This window comes from Melopsittacus undulatus, chromosome 6 (genome assembly GCF_012275295.1).
Source record: "Melopsittacus undulatus isolate bMelUnd1 chromosome 6, bMelUnd1.mat.Z, whole genome shotgun sequence".
In the NCBI taxonomy this organism is placed as follows: Eukaryota; Metazoa; Chordata; class Aves; order Psittaciformes; family Psittaculidae; genus Melopsittacus; species Melopsittacus undulatus.
The window spans coordinates 28,017,632-28,036,758 of NC_047532.1; the positions used below are offsets into that span (position 1 = coordinate 28,017,632).

At 45.7% G+C, this 19,127-nt stretch overlaps 1 protein-coding gene across 4 annotated transcripts in view; it reads right to left on the reverse strand.

The window, feature by feature from the left end:
* Positions 1-19,127, reverse strand: part of PACS2 (phosphofurin acidic cluster sorting protein 2) — an 80,943-nt gene that overhangs the window by 42,376 nt on the left and 19,440 nt on the right. For 3 of the 4 annotated variants that reach the window (XM_034063698.1, XM_034063697.1, XM_031047214.2), the window contains exons 2-4: positions 9,383-9,470; positions 6,033-6,122; positions 1,370-1,495 (exon numbers count right to left, since the gene is read on the reverse strand). In XM_034063698.1, coding sequence (XP_033919589.1) covers positions 1,370-1,495; positions 6,033-6,122; positions 9,383-9,470 — 304 coding nt within the window. The remainder of the gene's footprint in view (positions 1-1,369; positions 1,496-6,032; positions 6,123-9,382; positions 9,471-19,127) is intronic. The other variant, XM_031047215.2, reaches the window with a different exon arrangement.

Genomic DNA, 19,127 nt, shown 5'->3' on the forward strand with positions numbered 1-19,127 from the left:
GGCTGCTTTGTCAACTCCTTGCATGGCTTTAAAAAGACCTGAGCTGATGAGGAACAAATACCCCTGTGCTCTTAAACTGTGCTCAGACTCACAGCTCCAATTCATTGCTTTGTTTCAACAGCTAAGAGAACTCTACTTTTAAGAAATGCGTCAGTGTTGTTGGGGGTCATCATACCATAAACTGCAAAGGAGGTTTGTAAAATTTGTTTTCCTCAAGTCTTCAATTTCAGAAATAGCCCAGATGAGCTGGAGAGTAATTATGCTCTAACACAGTGCACCTTGGACGATTTCTGACCTTCCAACCTCAGTCAGCTGACACTACAAAAAGGCCTAAGAAAAAACACATGCAGCAGCAGCAAGTGCCCAACACTTACAGGTTCACTGATGGGTCTAATTATAAGAGCCACATGTTTTCTGCCTTACAGCAGTATTTAATTTCTAGTCTTAAACAAACCAAACATGGTACATGAAAAATGTCAGCCACAACACAGCTACACATTGGAATTTGGCCACTTCAAATGAGGAATTAACCATCTACTGCAAGTCTAAGGGAAACTGAACTCACACACAAGGAGTGGCCTTTATAATTATTTAGTGTAGTAAAAAGTCACCACAGCATAACCCTAGCTTATTCTGGATGGAAATGATTTTTTCATCAGACTGCATTCTGTGAAAAATACTGGTGTTAACCTGAACCTGCTACTGCTAAGCCCATCTCTAAACACTCAAACAGAAACAGCAGAGATTAAACAGGGCATGAAATAATGAAGCATGGAGATAAGCCATTCAGAAAGCCTTAGTGAATAATTCATCCATACTTGATTCCAGCATTCATTTTCAGATGTAAATCTGAAAATTTTATCATTTACCTCTCATAAATAGAACTCCACCCAAATTACCAAGTCATGAAATAAGAACTGCAAAGTATGTTTCAAGCAAAATGAAAGTACTTTATCCTTGACTTTCATACAGTAGCACAGAGAAGCACAGCAAACTTTGCTTTAACTTTATAATTTCTTAGGGTTGGAAGGCTTGCCTGAGTGACCCTGTCTGTCTTGTTCTGCACTTAAGATCTGGAGCCTGTAACTCTAAAACAAACCCCAACATACAATAACAAAATCTTCACCAGTTAAAAAACTAGTTTTGTGAAAGCTTTAGGTCTCAATATACTATCCAGAAAATGTCTTATATTATCACACAGTGGTAAAAATCAGTTTAAAATACTGTCCACTGAATACTGATTGCAGCTATTAAAACAGCTATATGAAATCCAGTGAGGAAACTCAATGAGGAAAGTCACAACACTGAGTCTAAGGAGAAGAGAAAACATCTACCTTTGTAAAAAGAGATCATGCCAAATTCTGCTCACCTCAGCCATGTTGATAGACCCCACAGCCAGAGTCTTGTAGCCTAAAATGGTTCGGTTCTTGTATCGCTTCCGCCGCTGCAGCATGATCTGAAGCTTGTTGCCTTCTCTCTTCAAGAAGTGAGGGTACTGCGGTTGGGAACACAATGGAAAACTTTATTATGTCTCTTGATGTTATCTCTCAAGCTGCCTGCTCCACAAGTAAACTCCATTTCTAGGGATTAGCCCCAGGAGTTTTAGAAGTGCCTACAGCTAACTGACACTCAGCAGACAATCCTTCATTATCCCAAGGAAGCCTTCATCTCTGACCAAACAGCTCAGGTCTGGGCTTTCATTTCCTGAGACAAGCACAATGAAAACACAACGCAGGGGCACAGAAGAGATGTTCAATTTGGGAAAAACTGAGCCCAATCCCTGTTCCAGAGAGAAAAGCAGTCTCCAGGAGACACTTCCCATAACAGCTGAATGGAGGCTCCCCAGAACTGGAGTCCCAGAGGTGCCACCTGGTGCACAGGATGCCCTTGCACAATCAGCAGGCAGCATACAGTGGCATGGACCCCATACTCTTGGTAGGACACTGCCTTCCCTCCAAGCACAAGGCCACTGCTCAGTATTGGACCCTCTACTGCATACATTGAGAACCTATTGCACTCTGAATGGCAAGCAAAGAGAAGCAAAGCTATGGAGAGACCAAGGATTTGCTGATGCCTCTTCTGTTAAAGCATGGAGACCTACATGATCATGCAATGATTTTTTCTGGCCACAAAGCTCTTGCAACTATCAGCATCATTCAACATTAACACCCGAAGTTCTAATGCTCAAAGCGGTTGTATTTTAAGTAATTACATCAAGAACCCTCCTGCTAGGCTACATTGCGAAGACATAAATCCTTCCAATACATGTTCCATACAAGAAAATACATTTGGTTGTATATATCCCCAAAAAACTCCCCAAAACTCTACTCAACTGTGAAGTCAAGCAGAGACTTTTAGGAAAACGTGGGGTTAACCATGCTATCTCAGCTTGCCCTGCTCATCTGCACAGTGTATTAATGCAGTCAGGTCCTGCTTTTTGCCAAGGCACTTGCCAGAGTGCTGGCCATCCCCAGGACCCAGCTCAGCTGCTAGGGGAAGAAGGCATGCCATGGAAGAGCAATCCTCAAGAGATGATTACAGCAGTCATCTGACCAGTCTCATCCCCAGAGGTGAATGGGACATGTGCTCCAAATATACAAAATACACAGCACTAAGTAACCTACAAACAGGAGAGTCTAATTGCAGGGATCTCAACCAGGACATTCCCAAGTGAAAGATGCTCCTCTCACAGGCAAGACCTACATTTTTTCTTTTTTTCTCCTTGGGACATTATGAAAATAACTTACTGCCAATCAAAACATGTGATAAATACAAATGCTGAGTGCCACCAGAAACCCAGAGATAGAGTTTAGAGTCCAGAGCAAGCCTGGCTGATATGCAGAGAGCTGGAAGCTGTGGCCACACAAACAAGCAGAATACTAATTAACTGACTGCTCTGCGAGAGCAGATCTACTGTGCACTGCAAGAGGAGGTGACCCTGCAGAAGAGAGGAACATGAGCCCACATAATTAAAAGACAACCTCAAAACACATCTGCAACCAAAAACAGAGTGTGTGACTTTACATACGTGCAACATCCCCAAACAAGGAGGGAAGAAAATTGTTAGAAGGAAGGGCAAGAGGAGCTCAAAAAGCCAAAGCCAACTTTTGCATTCAAATCTACGACCTTGCCTCTGGGGCCTTTCCACATGTTGGAAGGGCAGCAGGGGGGAGGGACTCCCTGCTCTCAGCTCAAAGCACTTGGGCCACCCCAAGGCTGCTTAAATACAAGCCTGCAGCTAAGGGCCAAAGTCACACTTGGTCCCAGGCCAGCTTGACTTTCAGGGATTAAACTGGATGGCTCAAGTCCACACATGTGCAAGTTTCTGTTTTTCAAAGGTGTGCTGTTTGGCCACCTCTGATGAGCACAGAGTCTCAGGCCACTCAGTTCCTTTGTTAAAAGCAAAAACCTCTAGAAAAAATGCCAATCCGTTTTTATAGCACAGACAAGCTATTTTAAACACCAGCCATGACTTAGCAACTCTACAGAAGGGTTTCAGTGAAAACATTTCAGTAACTGTCAGTCGTGACAGAGATTGGAGAGGAAAACAGTTTGACTCCAAACATCTGAAACCAAGGCTTTTAGAGGAAGTACCAAGTGCCCTAAAGCACCTCAGAGGGGTGCAAATAAGGGACCATCACACACATCAGAGTAATGAGAATCAGGGCAAGATATTCTTTCTGAAGCCCCAGTGATGTAATCCCTTCCATCTGGAAAAAGTTATTAGATTAAACACAGGAATTAAGTGCTCCGGAAAACTGGGATGTTGTGCTTGGAATAATCCGGGGTATTTTACTTGATGCTGTGAAACTCACAGAGGGTCCAGAGAAGCAGGCATTCCGGCAGTAAGGGTGATGGTAGCTCACCTGCCAGAAAGGCTACCACTGGTCTAGCTCTCGCTCTAGCAGGTAAGGTGAAACAGGATCATTTAACATCACTAACTCCAGTCTTACCCCAGCTGTGTAACAGAGCAACAGGAAACTCCTCCCTTCTGTTTGAGCAGAGGCCTGCCATACACAATGGGCTGCTCACTATTAATGCCAGCCAGCACTGTCACCTCTCCAGCTTAGCTCTAACAAGAAAATGCTCTGTGCAAAGGACAAGAATTTCACACAGGAAAAGCAGCTGAGAAGGTGGCGGCTGTGGAGATACAAGGGGCTGGAAATCCAGACAGCTAGCATAAAATAAGGCTTATGGTTTGAAGAGCTCACAGTACACTATGGAGATACTGGCTGCTGCAAGACACCAAGACCTTGTTCTGTGACATCCACATCCTTTTACTTTGTGGCCCATCACCACTCCCAAATATATCCGAGGGACTAAATTCAGACCACAATCTGGTTTAAACTGCAGTTGTTAGCTAGAAGTAGCTTCCAGCCATCATCCAATTAAGAAACAATAAAACTTGTCATAAAAATCCTGATGTGCCATTTCAGGAAGGTTTCCCAGGCCTTACTGCATTCAAGACCACCAATCTTTCCTGCAGTAAGAGATCAGCATCACAACCCTGCATTATGCTTATTCACCTACTCTGAAGGCTCAGTGTCATGGACATCACTCTCCCCTATTATTCTGGCTCAATTCCCAGCCCCTCCAGGGAAAATCAAGTTAAAGGCAGTGTTCTGCATCCTACTGCAGCACTGCTCTGAGTTTCAGGGAAAAAAAAAAGCCAAATTAAAACAACCAAACATATTCCAAATTAATTCCAAAAAGATGAGCAGAAACACTTGCTCCTTGATGATGCAGGACTGGCAAAAGGAGACCTGGCTCATCTTGCAGCTCTGCTCCCAATCATAGAAAGCTGCAGCCCCAGGAGCCAAGCATACATATTCCTGGCACGTGGCTTTTTTATTCCTGTTCACAAAAGAGAGGATGCAATACCGCAGTTAACACAGTCTGCAGGCTGCATCAGGACATAACCCGAAGCATCAGCCATCTGTGTATCTGCCTGGGCAGCTGCAGGGTTATCATCCATCTGCAATGAAATCTTAGCTGCTTTGAGTCTGCACAGGTCTGAGTAATCACTACACTGTCTCACCTGAGGCCTTCTCCTTACAAGGTCAAACTCTTTACTTCAATATAACCAAAAGTCCCAAACCACAGATAATCCAGATACGTTCTATGCATGCAGGGTCCTCCCTCTTGCTTGCAGCAAGCCAGCCTCTATTTACCTTATTTTCCTGCTCAGGAGGTAGCATGAGGGCAGCATGCTTTGAGAAAAAATAGAACCAATAAAATACAGTTGCTCCAATTCTCACCTATTTCTATGACTCTAAAAACAGGAGTAACTGTCTGCATACTGCTATTGCTTCCCCCAAATGGTGCTTCCTTTGGCAAGTCCAAATCAGAGGTTCACCTGTCCCATTCCTACTACTGTTTTCCATCAGCCTGATACACCATGCCATCTCCCATGGCTGTCACCCTCCAGTGCCTATTCATAGGGAAGTCGAGGTAAAAAAGAGCCATCCTGCTCTGCTCCAGTTCCTGCTACAGCTGTAACATGAAGAGGACAAACTGCAAAGTCCTCATGTTCCTGGGCTCCAAACACAGGATGCACAACAAGGAAGGCCCCCTAATACTGTGAACCAGCACTCTGCTCCAGGCCCATAATGCTGAGAGGCAATTCAGATAAATTTGTGTTGCTGCACTCAGGACATGCAAATTGCAGCTAGTGTCTATCTAACTTTTCTGTTTCCCCTCAACAACTCAGCATTAGAGATCTCATTCCACAATGCAGGGCTGGCACCAAGAACAATTTCAAGGGTTTATACAGCAGTTTTCCTACTGGGCTTTCCTGTTCCCAGATCCTAGAGTCACCTGACCTATTTGTGCTCCAGTTCTCCACAGCTGGCTGCCCAGAGACAAGCCAAAAGAGCTCATACAGTTCTTCAGAAATGGCTGCAAATGCCTTAAGAACAAGCATCTCAGCAGCACTAGAAGGATCTTCACCTCAGACCCACAATACACCTCTGCTCACTGCAAAGCATCAAGTTCAGCAAGCACATCTGCCCCAAAGCCACATCCCACCTCACCTGCAGTGAGAAGGTCAGCGCAAGCTCCGTCTCCACATGTCCACTCGGGGGCAACACAATCTCGTGAGACCGCAGGATGCGCTTGGAGCCCTGTACAGAAACAAGAGTCCATTAGGTGAATTCCTCAGAAGCCAGCCCTAGTTACTGAAAACCAGGAAACGCTGTCAGGGACTACCATAGAGCAAGTGAACGGATGGGTCTGACCTTGCACTTCTGTGAAATATTAATGAGATGAAAGGGAGATACTTGCCTACCAAAGATTTGGGCATATTTACTGTCCCCAACTGCAACAAAGCAGCTTTTGTTCTGCCAAACCCCAGCATTCAAAAGCTGTGAGTCAACCCCCACTGCTCCAGTTCAAGTCTCATCATTTTACTTCAGCCAATAGGTACAAGGTTCATCTCCTCCTGGGTTTGGAGGCTCCAGCATCGTGCTTAAATCTCTGGTGCTAGCCATGACAGACTGTTCTATTCTTTTTGTGCACACACCCCTCCCCCTAGGGAAAGTGGAAATTTTTACCAGTTTAAACAACTGAATTAGAGGTTATAAAAGAAAAAAAATCCACTAAAGAGTGGAATCTGGAGACCTGATCATATTATAGGGCAACTCCAAATCAATACAGTGTTTGGGCTGCTGTGTACTAACTGAATTACTGGGCAACTTCACATGTGAGCAGTTCGTTTCAGGGAATGTTTCAGGGAAAACTAGCAGGAAAGCAAGACAAACTGCTGCCTAGCAAATTCTTCTGCACTATTCTAACACAGTGGCAAGCTTCAGAGGTCCCTGGCTCAATGTTCTGCTGAGGCTGCAGGTCTGGCTTTGTCCAGATAGGCTGATCCCAGAAAAACAGAACTGCAGCTCTCAAAAAAAAAGCAGCATCTGGGAAAACAAAGAAGAAAAGGGTAAACACTTCCCCAGCTACCTCCAAAGTAAAATCTGGTCTGCCCATATCAGCCTCAAACAGCATCCTGAGATGAGAGAGAAGCAGAGACTTACTTAAATCCCTTCGTCCCCAAAGGCGTCGCTCAGGCAGCCAGAGCGAGCGCTGAGATTTGCAGCAGTGCCTCAGCTGCTTTACAACACAGCACCAGCTTCTCTGTGGAATCGGTGAGGTGCCCAAGCTCCAGTGGATCAGAAGACAGAGCAGAGAAAGAAACTGAAGGGCTCCCCCCAGACAGAGCAGCACGTGTGCAGTAAAGCACATCTAGCCTAGCCACTAGCAACAGCGACATCTGTTCCATTGGTGCAAAGCTCCTCATAGCAGCAATCTTGCTTTATTTGTTATGCAACTTGAAATATAATGAAATACCAAATATAGCTGCTTTTAAAAGACTGCAGCAGATAAATAGAGCAACAGCTCAGGAAAACTGGCAACAGTTGACAGTTCTTTGAACATCACTGTTCAGGAGGCTGCAAAGAGACATGGGAAATGCAGGTAAGATGTTCTCATTAGGTCTGTATTCAGTCACCCCCTCTGGAAGGACTCTGGTGTCTGACACCTCTCTTGCAATTCCCCATACAAAGGCAGTGAGTCATCTGACAGAGATCATATATATATTTGATGATCCAGTATCACCAGGCTCAAACAATAGCCATGTCAGAAACCTGAGTGCTGCCAAATTAAGTGTCCCTGAAAGAGCTTGTCAGCATTATCATCATAACCTGCAAGCTACAACAGGACTTTCATTAACAGGGCTTCAAATCTGCCTGTATCCGAGATAGCTGCAGTGCTGCGTACCCACCATTAAATAGCACATCACAAAGAAATATGGGCACACAAGGGACACCCAAGGTGAGGCACTCCCTAGGACAGTGGTCATTCCAGCTACTGTTACCTCCAAGTCAACTGGACAGACACAGGAAGAGCAAAATAAGGATGCGAGCTGCAGCCTGGGACTTGGCAGATGAACAGCCCAAAGAGGGCAAATCCTGCCTTCCAGTTCTTCAAAGATATGCCCTGGTACAGAGAGGACTGCAGAACTGCAAAGGTACCAGCATCTAAATTACTGTAGCAAGGCAGATCATAACATGTACCCAAAACAAAGTCCCATGTGTTAAAACTCCCTATGGACTTGCACGTCGAGGACAAGCTTTCACCTATAAGAAGTGTAAGCAGTCATCAGTAACCTGGACAGGAAAAGATTTTGCTCTAGTAAAAGCTACTGAATTTTCCAGCTGTAATCTGACATGCTCTGGATGTAGATCATTCACTGACAAGCCTCAGGCCCTTACAGTGACGCATCCAGCATCTCAGAGTACAACCATAAGGAAAGCTTTCAGCCATGATAAGCAATATCTGACAGCCTAGAAACCCACAGCTGTGCTGCTTCTAGGACTTCCACAAATCCAGGTACGTGAAACAATTCCCTGCCTTTCTGCTCCCTGCTGTGGGTGTGTAAAGCCCCTCCAACGGAGGGACACATCTTTACCCCAGCTGGACCACTCAAGGAGATGAGAAATGCCAGTTAAACCCTCAGCTGCATGTTCTTGCACCATAGACCCTTCATGATTTCACCTTCCAAGCTAGATTTTGTGTGTTTTGACACAACCAGCTTTCTGCAGGGATCTTCTTGGGAGTTTTATTTTATTTGAAAAGCAGCTGCTTTTCATGTGATTAATGCTATTTTTCTACTTAGAGGTCTGCTAGGCTTTTACTCATTAAGTACTTCAGCATTTGCAATGTTGGGGGCATGTGAGCTGAACTGATGCTGTGACGCCAGCTGTGGAACTGAGTCCCCTTCCTTCCTAGCCTGCCTTCAGGCAACGTGACCTACATGTAGGCACCTAATTAAATGGCACAAATGTATGCTGTAAAGTGGGTTATTTACCTAGGATGACAGCTGAATTTTACAGAAGCAAATTAAAATATACAGGCACCCTACAAGCTCACTGACAAGCACCTGGCTACAAAATGACTTGGACTCGATAGCAGAGCTGCCTATCAGTAGAGAAAGGCCCACACTTCAGGACCCTCAAACCAGAACCAAGTTCTCAAGATGTCCAGCCCTAAAGTGAGCTGAAGCATGTCAAGCAAAGAGCCAGGCTTGGAATTTAGTAACAGCTCAGGAAGAAGAGGTGACAGCATATGATCTGTAAAGAGCATTTTTACATACAGATAAGCTCATGCTGAGCCCTCAGCAAACAATACTCTTTGCTTACAGCAGTGAAATACAGTATGAATATGGGAGTACGGATGAGAAGAGACTCTCCACACAACCAGAATGCCCTGATGTACTTGGGAAGAAGCCTGGAGCTGCAATGGACCCTCACATGGAGGTGAAGCTCAGTTTAGGCATCTGCCAGTACTTTCAGCCACACACATTTAATTCTTAGAACTGAGCAGCAATTACCTGCATTTTGACAGCAATGACCCCAGAAATAAGCTCCTTATCCAATTCCTTTAAGACTACCAGTTTCTTTAATGTCAAGCTGCACAACCTGCAAACAGGAACAGAAGAGAAACAGTTACAATCATGCCTGGAAAAGGAAAAACTCCGAACAGCTTTTACACACAGCAGTATCCCTGTTTGAGGGTGAACAGGCCCTGGACACAAGCCACACACTGATAGAGACATAAAGCAGAAATATGTGAGGTCTTCCCTGGCTTTTCAGGCTGAATTCCTCCAACCTTTCACAAACACAAGGAGGTGGACAGGAGGTACGCCTCTCTGATACAACCCACATCCGCATGAGAGCACCTCACAGTCACAGCACAGACTTCCATCAACCACAGCTGGCAACTCTTGCTCTGAGTCAGACCAAAAGCTTTAGGGTCACAGGAATTAAATTCTGGGAATATATATAAAAGCACTGGGTCAGTCTAATTTTAAACTTATCTACAAAGCTTTCCTAGGTTGTTGGCTTTTTCAGTTTCAGGCTTCTGGCTCTCCAAGATCTCATTCCTACCTCCTCTTGTCAACCCACACATTCTCCTCCTCACACCCAGACAAAAGTGCTAGCAAGCGGCTCAGGCATCCCTAATAGGAAAGGAAAAGAAGAAAAGAAAAAGAAAGAGGGAAAGAACCCAAGCAGTGGCCTCTGGCCCTCAGGTTCACATGCCACACATATGCAAGTAAATCACATTCTTTACCCTGGCAATGCTACATTGTTCTGGTTAAAGCTGTTTGCACTTCTGCCTTCCAGCGCAGGGAGCTTGGGAGGACATAAAGTTTGGATTAGGCACAGCTGAGTTAAGGCTCTGAGGCAATGGGACCATGGTACTGTCACAATCCCACAGAAGCTGCCACCAGTTGGTGTAATTAAGAAGGCATGCCTAGAAACAAACTTAAGGGAAGATAACCCTGAAGCAAAAACAGCTCAGCTTGAAGCAAGCAGAGGCCAGAGGAAGTTGCCAGCTTGGCTCTAGTGACTAGACAACATCTGTCACGCTGGCCAGGAGCCAGCACTTGCCTCTGTGTCAGGTCCCCATCCCATGGCATGGGCATCTTCGGCCTCTGCCATAGGATGTTAGCATGCCTCTGTATGGCTTCTTGGAAAGGCACTGCAGAGCTTTCTCCCAGATAAAGTGTAATGTCAGGGCTGTTCATGAAGGGGTCCACAGTAGATGGGAAGAGGAGCCAATGGTGGATTTTGGTATATGCCCAGGCAGCAGCAGCACAAGTGCCATTGACTGAAGCTTACACTTAAAGTACAGGACCCTACACTGGTGCCAGGAACCCAACAAGTCACCACAGCAAGGGTGACTTGCACATCCACCACCCTCTCCATCACAAAGGGAAGATGAAATGTTGCTTTGCTGCAATGCCTGAAGGTAGCCACGATCAGTCTGGATGAAAAACTGCAGGAGACACACAGCTAAAGACTCTTCCTGACAGGCGCAGTGGCAGATGTTGAAGCAAATGCTTCCTGCCTCATCCAGAAACATCAGTGGCTCTGCCCAAACTCTGCCCTCTCACACAGGGCTAGGAACAGGGAATAGTAGGTGAGCTCTTACGGTCTTCATACAAGCAACTCTCCAAGCCTACCCCTGCCAGTCTCTCCTCCACCCCAGCCCACGCTATCTACTCTCCCTGCTCACTTGCAAAGCACTGGTTCTTGCCATCAGCCCCCAAAATAACCAAGAGATACATCCAAAGGCTCTCTCCGTTGCAGAGTTTTGCATCAGGAGATATGCAGCCAGAGATGATACAGAAATTACAAGGAAGCTGGAAAACCTGGGTGTGCCTGGGCCTCCGTTCCCTCTGTCACACCACCAGCAGCTGTGCACGGTGTCATCCAGAGAAACGTGCTACAGAGCACAGCCTGGGGGTGCTGGGTGCCAGAGGAGGGTCAGCAGAAGCAGGCAGGACAGTCTGGGCAGCCAGGCATGCTTTCACCCACAGCCACAGCCTCCCCTGAGCAAAGCAGGCACCTGCAGAAGCAACAGAGCATAGGCCAGTGAGTTCAACTGCAAACATGTCCCTGTGAACTGGAAATCAAGTGAAGCTGCATCCCCTCCATCTGGAACACAGGAGAAGCTGACAGCCTTTCCCTCTGCATCCTGAACAAAACAGCAAGCACAGACGCATGTGGCTGTTGCCATGAAGCAGGCAGGCCAAGATCTAGAGGAAAGAGGCTGTGATGCCATTTGTTTTCTTTGTAACACTGTAGCTAGAGGACAATTGCACTTGGCTTGCCAAAACCCACACTGCTTGGCTGGTCAGGTGCTGAGAGCAGAGGTAGGACAACACACTGGCATTGTCTTGGCAGACAGGCCAGCAACAGTGGCCTTTTCTCTCCAGCCCTGAGCTTGAGGATGAAAAAGGTATGGGAAGAAACAATGGTATTCTCAGCACACGCAGCCGAGCACAAGGAGGGCGTTCTGTTCTCTGCCAGGCATTCCTTCAATTCATCATTTATGAGCTTTGATCAAGGCCTGTGGAGCACTTGCTGCTTGGAAAAAAAAAAAAAAGAAAAAAATTAAAAGCCTTCTTTACAGCGATCAGAAAAACAAAAGCAGTTAAAGAAAGACATGGGACACATCTGCTTTCTTTATTCCACATTGCTCAGCTGCTGGTACTAAGCGGCACTTCACACGCAAAACAATGAATGTTTATATTCTCCACTGGGGGTGGGGAAAGGGAATAAAAGTCAGATTTTAAACCCCACCAAATCACTCTTACCCTCAGCACACTTACTGTTCTGGATCTTCAGTCTAAGTTTGTAGCTTACAAATCAAAGCTATTTTCAGGATATGTGGCAGAACGGGGCCATACCTTACTCAAATAATCATGAACAGCCATCTTCTAAGCGTGTCACTGCATCCAGAGCCAGGGTGGTGCCCCTGCTGCCAGTACAAGGATCCTGAACTGCTCAAACCCACAGCAAGGTGGTACAGCAAGGATTTGTCTGCCATAACTGCCTCTGGTAACAGCAGCACCTCCTTCCATACATTTACCTCTTGCCTAGGTTTTGCTGTACTTCCATCAATTCCCAAGCATCAGGAAAGGGCCTTGTCTCACAAAATATTTCTATCCATGAGCCTGCTAAGATTAAACATTGGTAAGAAAAACAGGACAGACACAGGAGGATCTGGAAAGATCTGAAAAGAGAACATGGCTACATTTGGATCTAATACTTACATGCAGGATCTCCATGAACACAGGTAAAATAACCTTAGAACACACACACACAAGGGGAACCAAGGAAGCTTCAAGTCTGGAGCTAAAAGAGCCTGAAGTATTTTAAGCAGTCTAAAAAAAGCCTGGGACTGCAATACAGGAGGTGCAGACAAACCCTTTCTTTGCGTGTTTGTTTCAGCAGTGACCCATGGCTGCACATGGGGACTTAAGCTAGCAGAAGTGCTAAGTTAGAGGAAGCAGTGTTAAATAAGGGCAACAGAAATCTGAGAGCCACGATTTCTATCCGTTCTGAAGGTTCATAGTAGATCTCCCTGCCAGGGGCACAGCTGGGTCCCACACAGCAGCAGGCAGTGCCTACTGCGGAACTTGCGTCCCCTCCAGTCACACATACCCCTTCCTATGGTGAGGAGGCACAAGGTACTGGCCTGACCCCATTCTCAGGTTAACAAATCATGAGACAGCTTAATGCATTCTACAAGAATAAAACTCTTCATCTTTTTACATCACTGCTGCAAGAACAGTTTTAAAGAGGAAACCTGGACTTCACCCAAGGGTTTCAACTCACCCTGCTAATGCAAGCTGTGGTGAATAGCTTCATCAGAAGCTCTTTGTCGAAAGAGACAATTATCTGCGAAGAAGATAGCATTTTGGTAACCAAGATCCAGAAAACATGCCCAGAACAACCAAATAAGGTGTTGCACTCTGTACTCATTGAATGTTGTGCTCTTGCATCCCTGAGTAGGAAGATCAGGAAAATAAACCCTCTCCAAGAAAGAGCCTGCCTCACCGAATTAAATGTCTCTGTCTCCACAGGGACCACAGTAATTGCACTGAGACCTTGCTCACGCAGAGACAGTCACATCAACAGGAAGGGAAAATTAAAAATTAAAGAACTGTGTTTTAATTAAGCCCCTCAGAAGTTTAGAATAATAACAGATAATAACAGATGCATCCACAGCTAGAGGGGACTCCATGTGCAAGACAAGAGGTGGGGCAGGAAGACTACACCTCACTACACAGATACCTTTTGGCCAGGTTAAAAGCTGTTTGTTCCTAGAGAAAATGTTTCATGCCAGGAGCACTCTCCTCTGAGGTTTGTAAACCTCAGTCAGCTGATGGCTATAAGGAAGGCACTGATTTCTGTTTTGTCACTGGACAGTTTTCCCTCACCTAACTTACGTCAGCATTTCAGGACAGCTAGTAGGCTCCTACCCCAGTGCTTTCAACATCTTTTTTGTGTTTTGCTCTAAGCTGACACTTCACACCCAAGTTGGTCCCAAAATAATTTGTGAGACACTTAAAGAAGTGAAGGGAGAAACCTGCCTGCATACACGCTTACCCAGACAGAGCCATTCTGCACATAGCTACAGGGTGTCTGTGCAGGAGAGGCATTTTTTAGAGACAGCTGCTTAAGTAAGGTATGAATGCATGCAGCACACAACCAACCAACTGTGCAAGCAGTTCCTTACGCCTGCTTCACATATGCCCAGAAAGAATAGAACACATGTACTCTGCTGCACTTACATGATAAAGGCAGGCCTCTGTGCTGGCCTAGGAGAGTTAGCTCAGGGAGAAAGAAAAGCTGTCCTCTAATGTCACTGAAGCATCAGAGTGGGGCCTCCCCACAAGGGTAGCAATGACAGCAGCTGAAGAAAGAGTGCTTCTTCACTTTCCAAAGCTTATAAGCCAATTCCCTCAAAATGGCCCCATCCTCAGGTAAACTCCAAGGCAGGAAGAAACTAAATGAGTAGGCAAAGGTGAAGCACCCCAATTTCTGTCATACCATAAACAAACTGACTCACGAAGAAACATAATAGTCCTGTACTAATCTCTGCTTTCTTCTTCCTTCACTCACCAAGTTAAACGGCAACCTTCAGACAGCCATTCTGGCTACAGATCCATTCACTTAAGCTTTAGGAAGATAGGGAACAATTGCAGAACAAGTGTTTTAATTCTTCTTGTTCTCAAGAATCCTGAAATAATCCTCTCAGGTTTAATACAGAGAATTAGGCTTTTAAGATTCTACAGACCAAGATCCATAGAAATGCTGTAGCAAGCAGGCCATGTCCAGACAGGTGAAGAGGACTGCAAGTTATTTTGCACAAGCTTTATCCAGGACCTCCCAAGGACACATATGCAGAGCCAGACACTATCCTTTTACAGCTGAAACACCATCCTGCTCACTTCAAATATATTACAAATATTCCTCCTCCAAAGTGAACATGCCAAAGCAGTGGGGATTTCAAAATTTTGCAGACTTGTGTCATTTTTAGAAGACCGTAGAATTTTGCATGGGCACATTTGCTATTTGAGGAACAGCATGCAGTTAATATGACCAAGGATTAAAGAGCTTAGATACACCAGTCCAACATGGAATATGCTGAGATGTCTTTCTTCAGAGGGACGAGGCACTGATTGGCTGGCTCTAGAGGACTCGCCCAAGGCAGGAAAGGATCAGGATTCCTGCAAGTCAAATAACTTTGGCTCACAAAACATAAGAGTTTATATATTCCATTGGCATTTCTCATTTCGTAGCATTTCCATAGTCTAGAAAGGAAAGGGCACTACTGAGGCACAGCAATGCTGGTGAAACCCACAAGGGTTAAAGCTAAACCTTCACAGCTCCACATACTCTTCAGGTAGCCAAGCAAAACTTCTGTGCAAGCTGGCAGCTGTGTCACATCATGCTCTGACTACCTGGCTGAGACCCCATGTATTCCAAGTCACAACGGCAGGAAATCAGCCCGTCTGTCACTGACTGCTCACCTCCAGGTACATGCTCTGAACTGTGCTACCAAAACCCATCAGCTTTCTGTCCCCTTAAGGGGTTGTTTCAGTGAAAACAAAAGCAGCTCTCTTCACAGGTCCGTTGGCTTCAGTCAGGATCTCAGTTCTTGCACACATTGCTATACATTTTGCTTCTCACTCAAAAAACACTAACAAAACCTAACAAACCATGAAACAGATTAGTTCTGTTTCTCAGACAGGCAACGGAGTACAAAGGAGTTAGGCAAAAACACCTACTATGTTTTCACACCATGCTGCCTGAAAAGCCAAGCACAGGAACAGGTCTAGTTAAATATGCCTCTCTTGGCTTGTCCCTTTCAAAGCCAGCCCCAAGAACACCAGGACTGCACAGCATCCTCATACCAAAGTGAGCATCAATGAAAGAGCCCGTGGTACTGGTGGATTAGGTTGGATCAATGTTTTTAAAGTTCTGAGGCACTGGGAGGGTGGTTTATTAGCTTTAAAGACTAAAGTCAGCAAATAACAAAAAGCTGATTCATGGTTAAGGCTCCTTTGACAGACCACCAGCATTATAATTTCTACATTACAGATGACACAAACACATCTGATATTTATTGTGTTAATTTAGTAGTAGCTGGAGCAACCAGAGGCACCACAACCAAGGACGGAGACAGACCAGGCATAGTCGAATCCATCTGATCAAAGTCCAGTGGTAACTATGGGTCTAACATGCTGGCATAGAACACCCTTGCACTGCAGTACAGCCTCCCTCATGAAGAGAGCCACACAGCACTGAAATGCCAGTCTCCTATATGAGCACCTAATGAGAGCAGTCAAAGTAGCACGTCAGAGAGAGGAAACCTTTAGGATGTGGGGTGACCAAACCATTTTTGTAGCTACAGCTTCATTTCTCAGCTAGCCAGCAACAAAATAAAGGCACAACCCACTAAACTTATCTGAGACAGCCAGCATGGAGAGCAGCTCCCGCCAAATGCCTTTCAGATTGGCAAAGAAGCATATACACAAATGAAACAAAAAGAAGACTGGAAGGAGGAACACAAAAACAAATCAGAGGGGTAGGGGATGAAGAGGAGAGACCTTTACAGCTGGAACAAATTCAGCAGTCCTCCCCTCCCTTATGCAACCTGTCCTCTCCTTGCTGGCCCCCTACCTCAGACAGCAGCACTTGTCACACACCAGATTCAGCTATTCCAGGCATGCTATAGGAATGCTCTCCCTGCCTGCGAGGAGCCATTCCCATCTGCCGTTGAACCCTCAGGGACTAGTGGAAGCTGCACAAAGTAGCCAGCAGATGAGAAGGACCAGAGCTAGAGGGTTCCTGATTTGTTTGCACATTTCTGCCTACCAGCATCCCCCTTCCAAGCTGACAGTGTTGCAGCCAGCTACAAGAACAAAGACAGCATCCAGCCCTCCTGCACACACCTGAGGAAATCCTTGCAGCAGTAGCTAGCTCTGCTACAGGCACCTGTCAGTGAGGTGAAAGGATTAAAGGAAATGTGTCAAGCCATGTATTTTCTCTAAGTTGTGCCTAGCTTGGACAGTAACCCTCACGCTCTCCAATTCTCTCCTCCATCACATTCATGCTTCAACCCTGAGGCACAGCATCCCTAAACACCAGCAGCAGCAGCAGGTTGGAGCGGTAACATCTCCACAGCAACTAGGGATGTCACAGCCAGCACATGACCAGCTCCTCTGTGACCATGTAACAGCTCCTCCAACAGCCTGCTTGTTCCTCCTCACTCCCCTTCAGAACGGACTGATGGCAAATCCTCCTTCACCACTTTGTGAAGAACGATGTTCTCCAAACAACTACTTCCACAGCAGCTCCCCTGCCCCATCCCAAGTGTGTATGTACTTGGCAGTGAGAAGTCGGGGTGCATCTCGGGGCAGGCAGGTTCAGAGGGAGATCCTGACCTGGCCAGTCTGGTTTGGTATTTAGTATTTTCTTTTTGACAGTAGGAAGCACAGGTCTCAAAGCACTCCTGCACTCACTGCTTCCAGAACACTAGCTGCTGCGCCACGCGGTGCTGTGCCACGCGGTGCTGTGCCACGTGGTGCTGTGCAGCACATATTGTCCCTAAGGCCTGCCAATCATTAGAGGCCAGGACTGAGCTTCCCCTTTGTCTGTAAACCAGACATCAAAGGCACCCATCTGGAAGGGAAAAAAAAAAACCAACCCTATGCCAACAGCAGCCTCAACTTCAGGCTCATGTCAGAAGAGCTTGTAAAGAAGAGCTCAGTTCTGCTCAGGTTACCTGTCACTGTGATATCCTCATCATAAGAAATCAGAAATCAGGACTAGGAAGCCTCCAGCTAAGAAAGCAGTCAAGGAGAAACAGATGGCTTCTTGGTATACCTAAATCTGAGCTTGCTCTCAGGACACAATTTGCCATCTCTGCCTTTTCCTCTACATTTTGAACAACTTCCACGACACTTTCTGATGCAGAGGCAAGCTCAACAGCCTGCCACTCCAGACACCATATAGGCTTACACCATGAGTCTCATTAAATTACTTCTCACTCAACCATCTCCAAACACTTCCCAGTTCACAACCAAGTCAGACACATGGTCCTCCCAGTCAAAGCCAAATCCTGATGGCACATAATTGTTAAGATTTGGTGCTTGTCTGAAAGACAACACTCTGAATAAAGAGACTTTGAGAACTGTTGTAGATGAGTTCTTTTGAAAGGAATTTTGGGGGTGGGTTTATGTGTTTGTTTTTAAGTTTGCTTTTCCCTTGCTGACCCATTTAGACCCAAGGCGGCAAAGCCAGGGCAGGTGTCCTTGCATTCCTAACAAACCGCCATTCTGTAACCTTGATTTAAACCAGTTGCAATAAGTACCAGATGAACAGGGTTTTGTTTGTGAAGTTTGCAATACAGCCCAAAATAAACAAGATGGAAGAACCACACAAGCATACTTTAGATCCCCAAATGGAGGCTTGCTTTTTTACTGAGACTCAGCATGTCCAGTAAGAGTAAAGACAGAGCAGGCAGCAGCAGCAAAAAGCATTTGTGAACTTTGATGATATGTTTGGTATTAGCCAGCACAGCAATCAAATATGCAAAGCATCTTGCTGGTAGGCTTGTTTTTCAGACTAGAAGAACACTTCACGGATCCCAGTGCCGTTCTCACTGCTGCAAGTCGGTCAAATACTGCAATTCTGGCTTCTTTCCAGGACCCCAAAACTTCACAGAACCAATGGTCCATGCTCTTCATTTAATTACCCCATGTTCAGTGCCAGCTTCCTCCTCCCCTGACTGCAGAGGTGAATGGGATGACAGTGAAAGAAATATCAGAATGCATTACATAAGTTAGAAACATTGGGGTTTTTTTCACAATTCTTATCATGCCTCAAATGTAGAAGTATTTAGGACCCCAAAGTACATTTTCAGCACACAGAGGATCCAAAAGTACAACACTAGCAAACTGAAATACAGGGAAGGAATAGCAAAGGGAAAGTTGCAAGTCCAAACCTCTACGTATTCAACAGTAAGTCAGAAGAGAGGTTAGGAGAACCACCAACTCCATGAAGAGCAATTTCTGCAGCTGTGCCACACACCCTGCGTAATGCTTGCAGCACCTCAAATGTTTGGCACACAGCACTGAGCTCCTCTGAGCCCCACAGCACCAGCTCATCTCTGCACAGGTACTTCCAACAGAGAACTGCAACAATGACAAACGATTTGCTCTCTGGCCACAGCTCAAAGGATGTTTCCAAATCAAGCACATTAAAACAGTTATA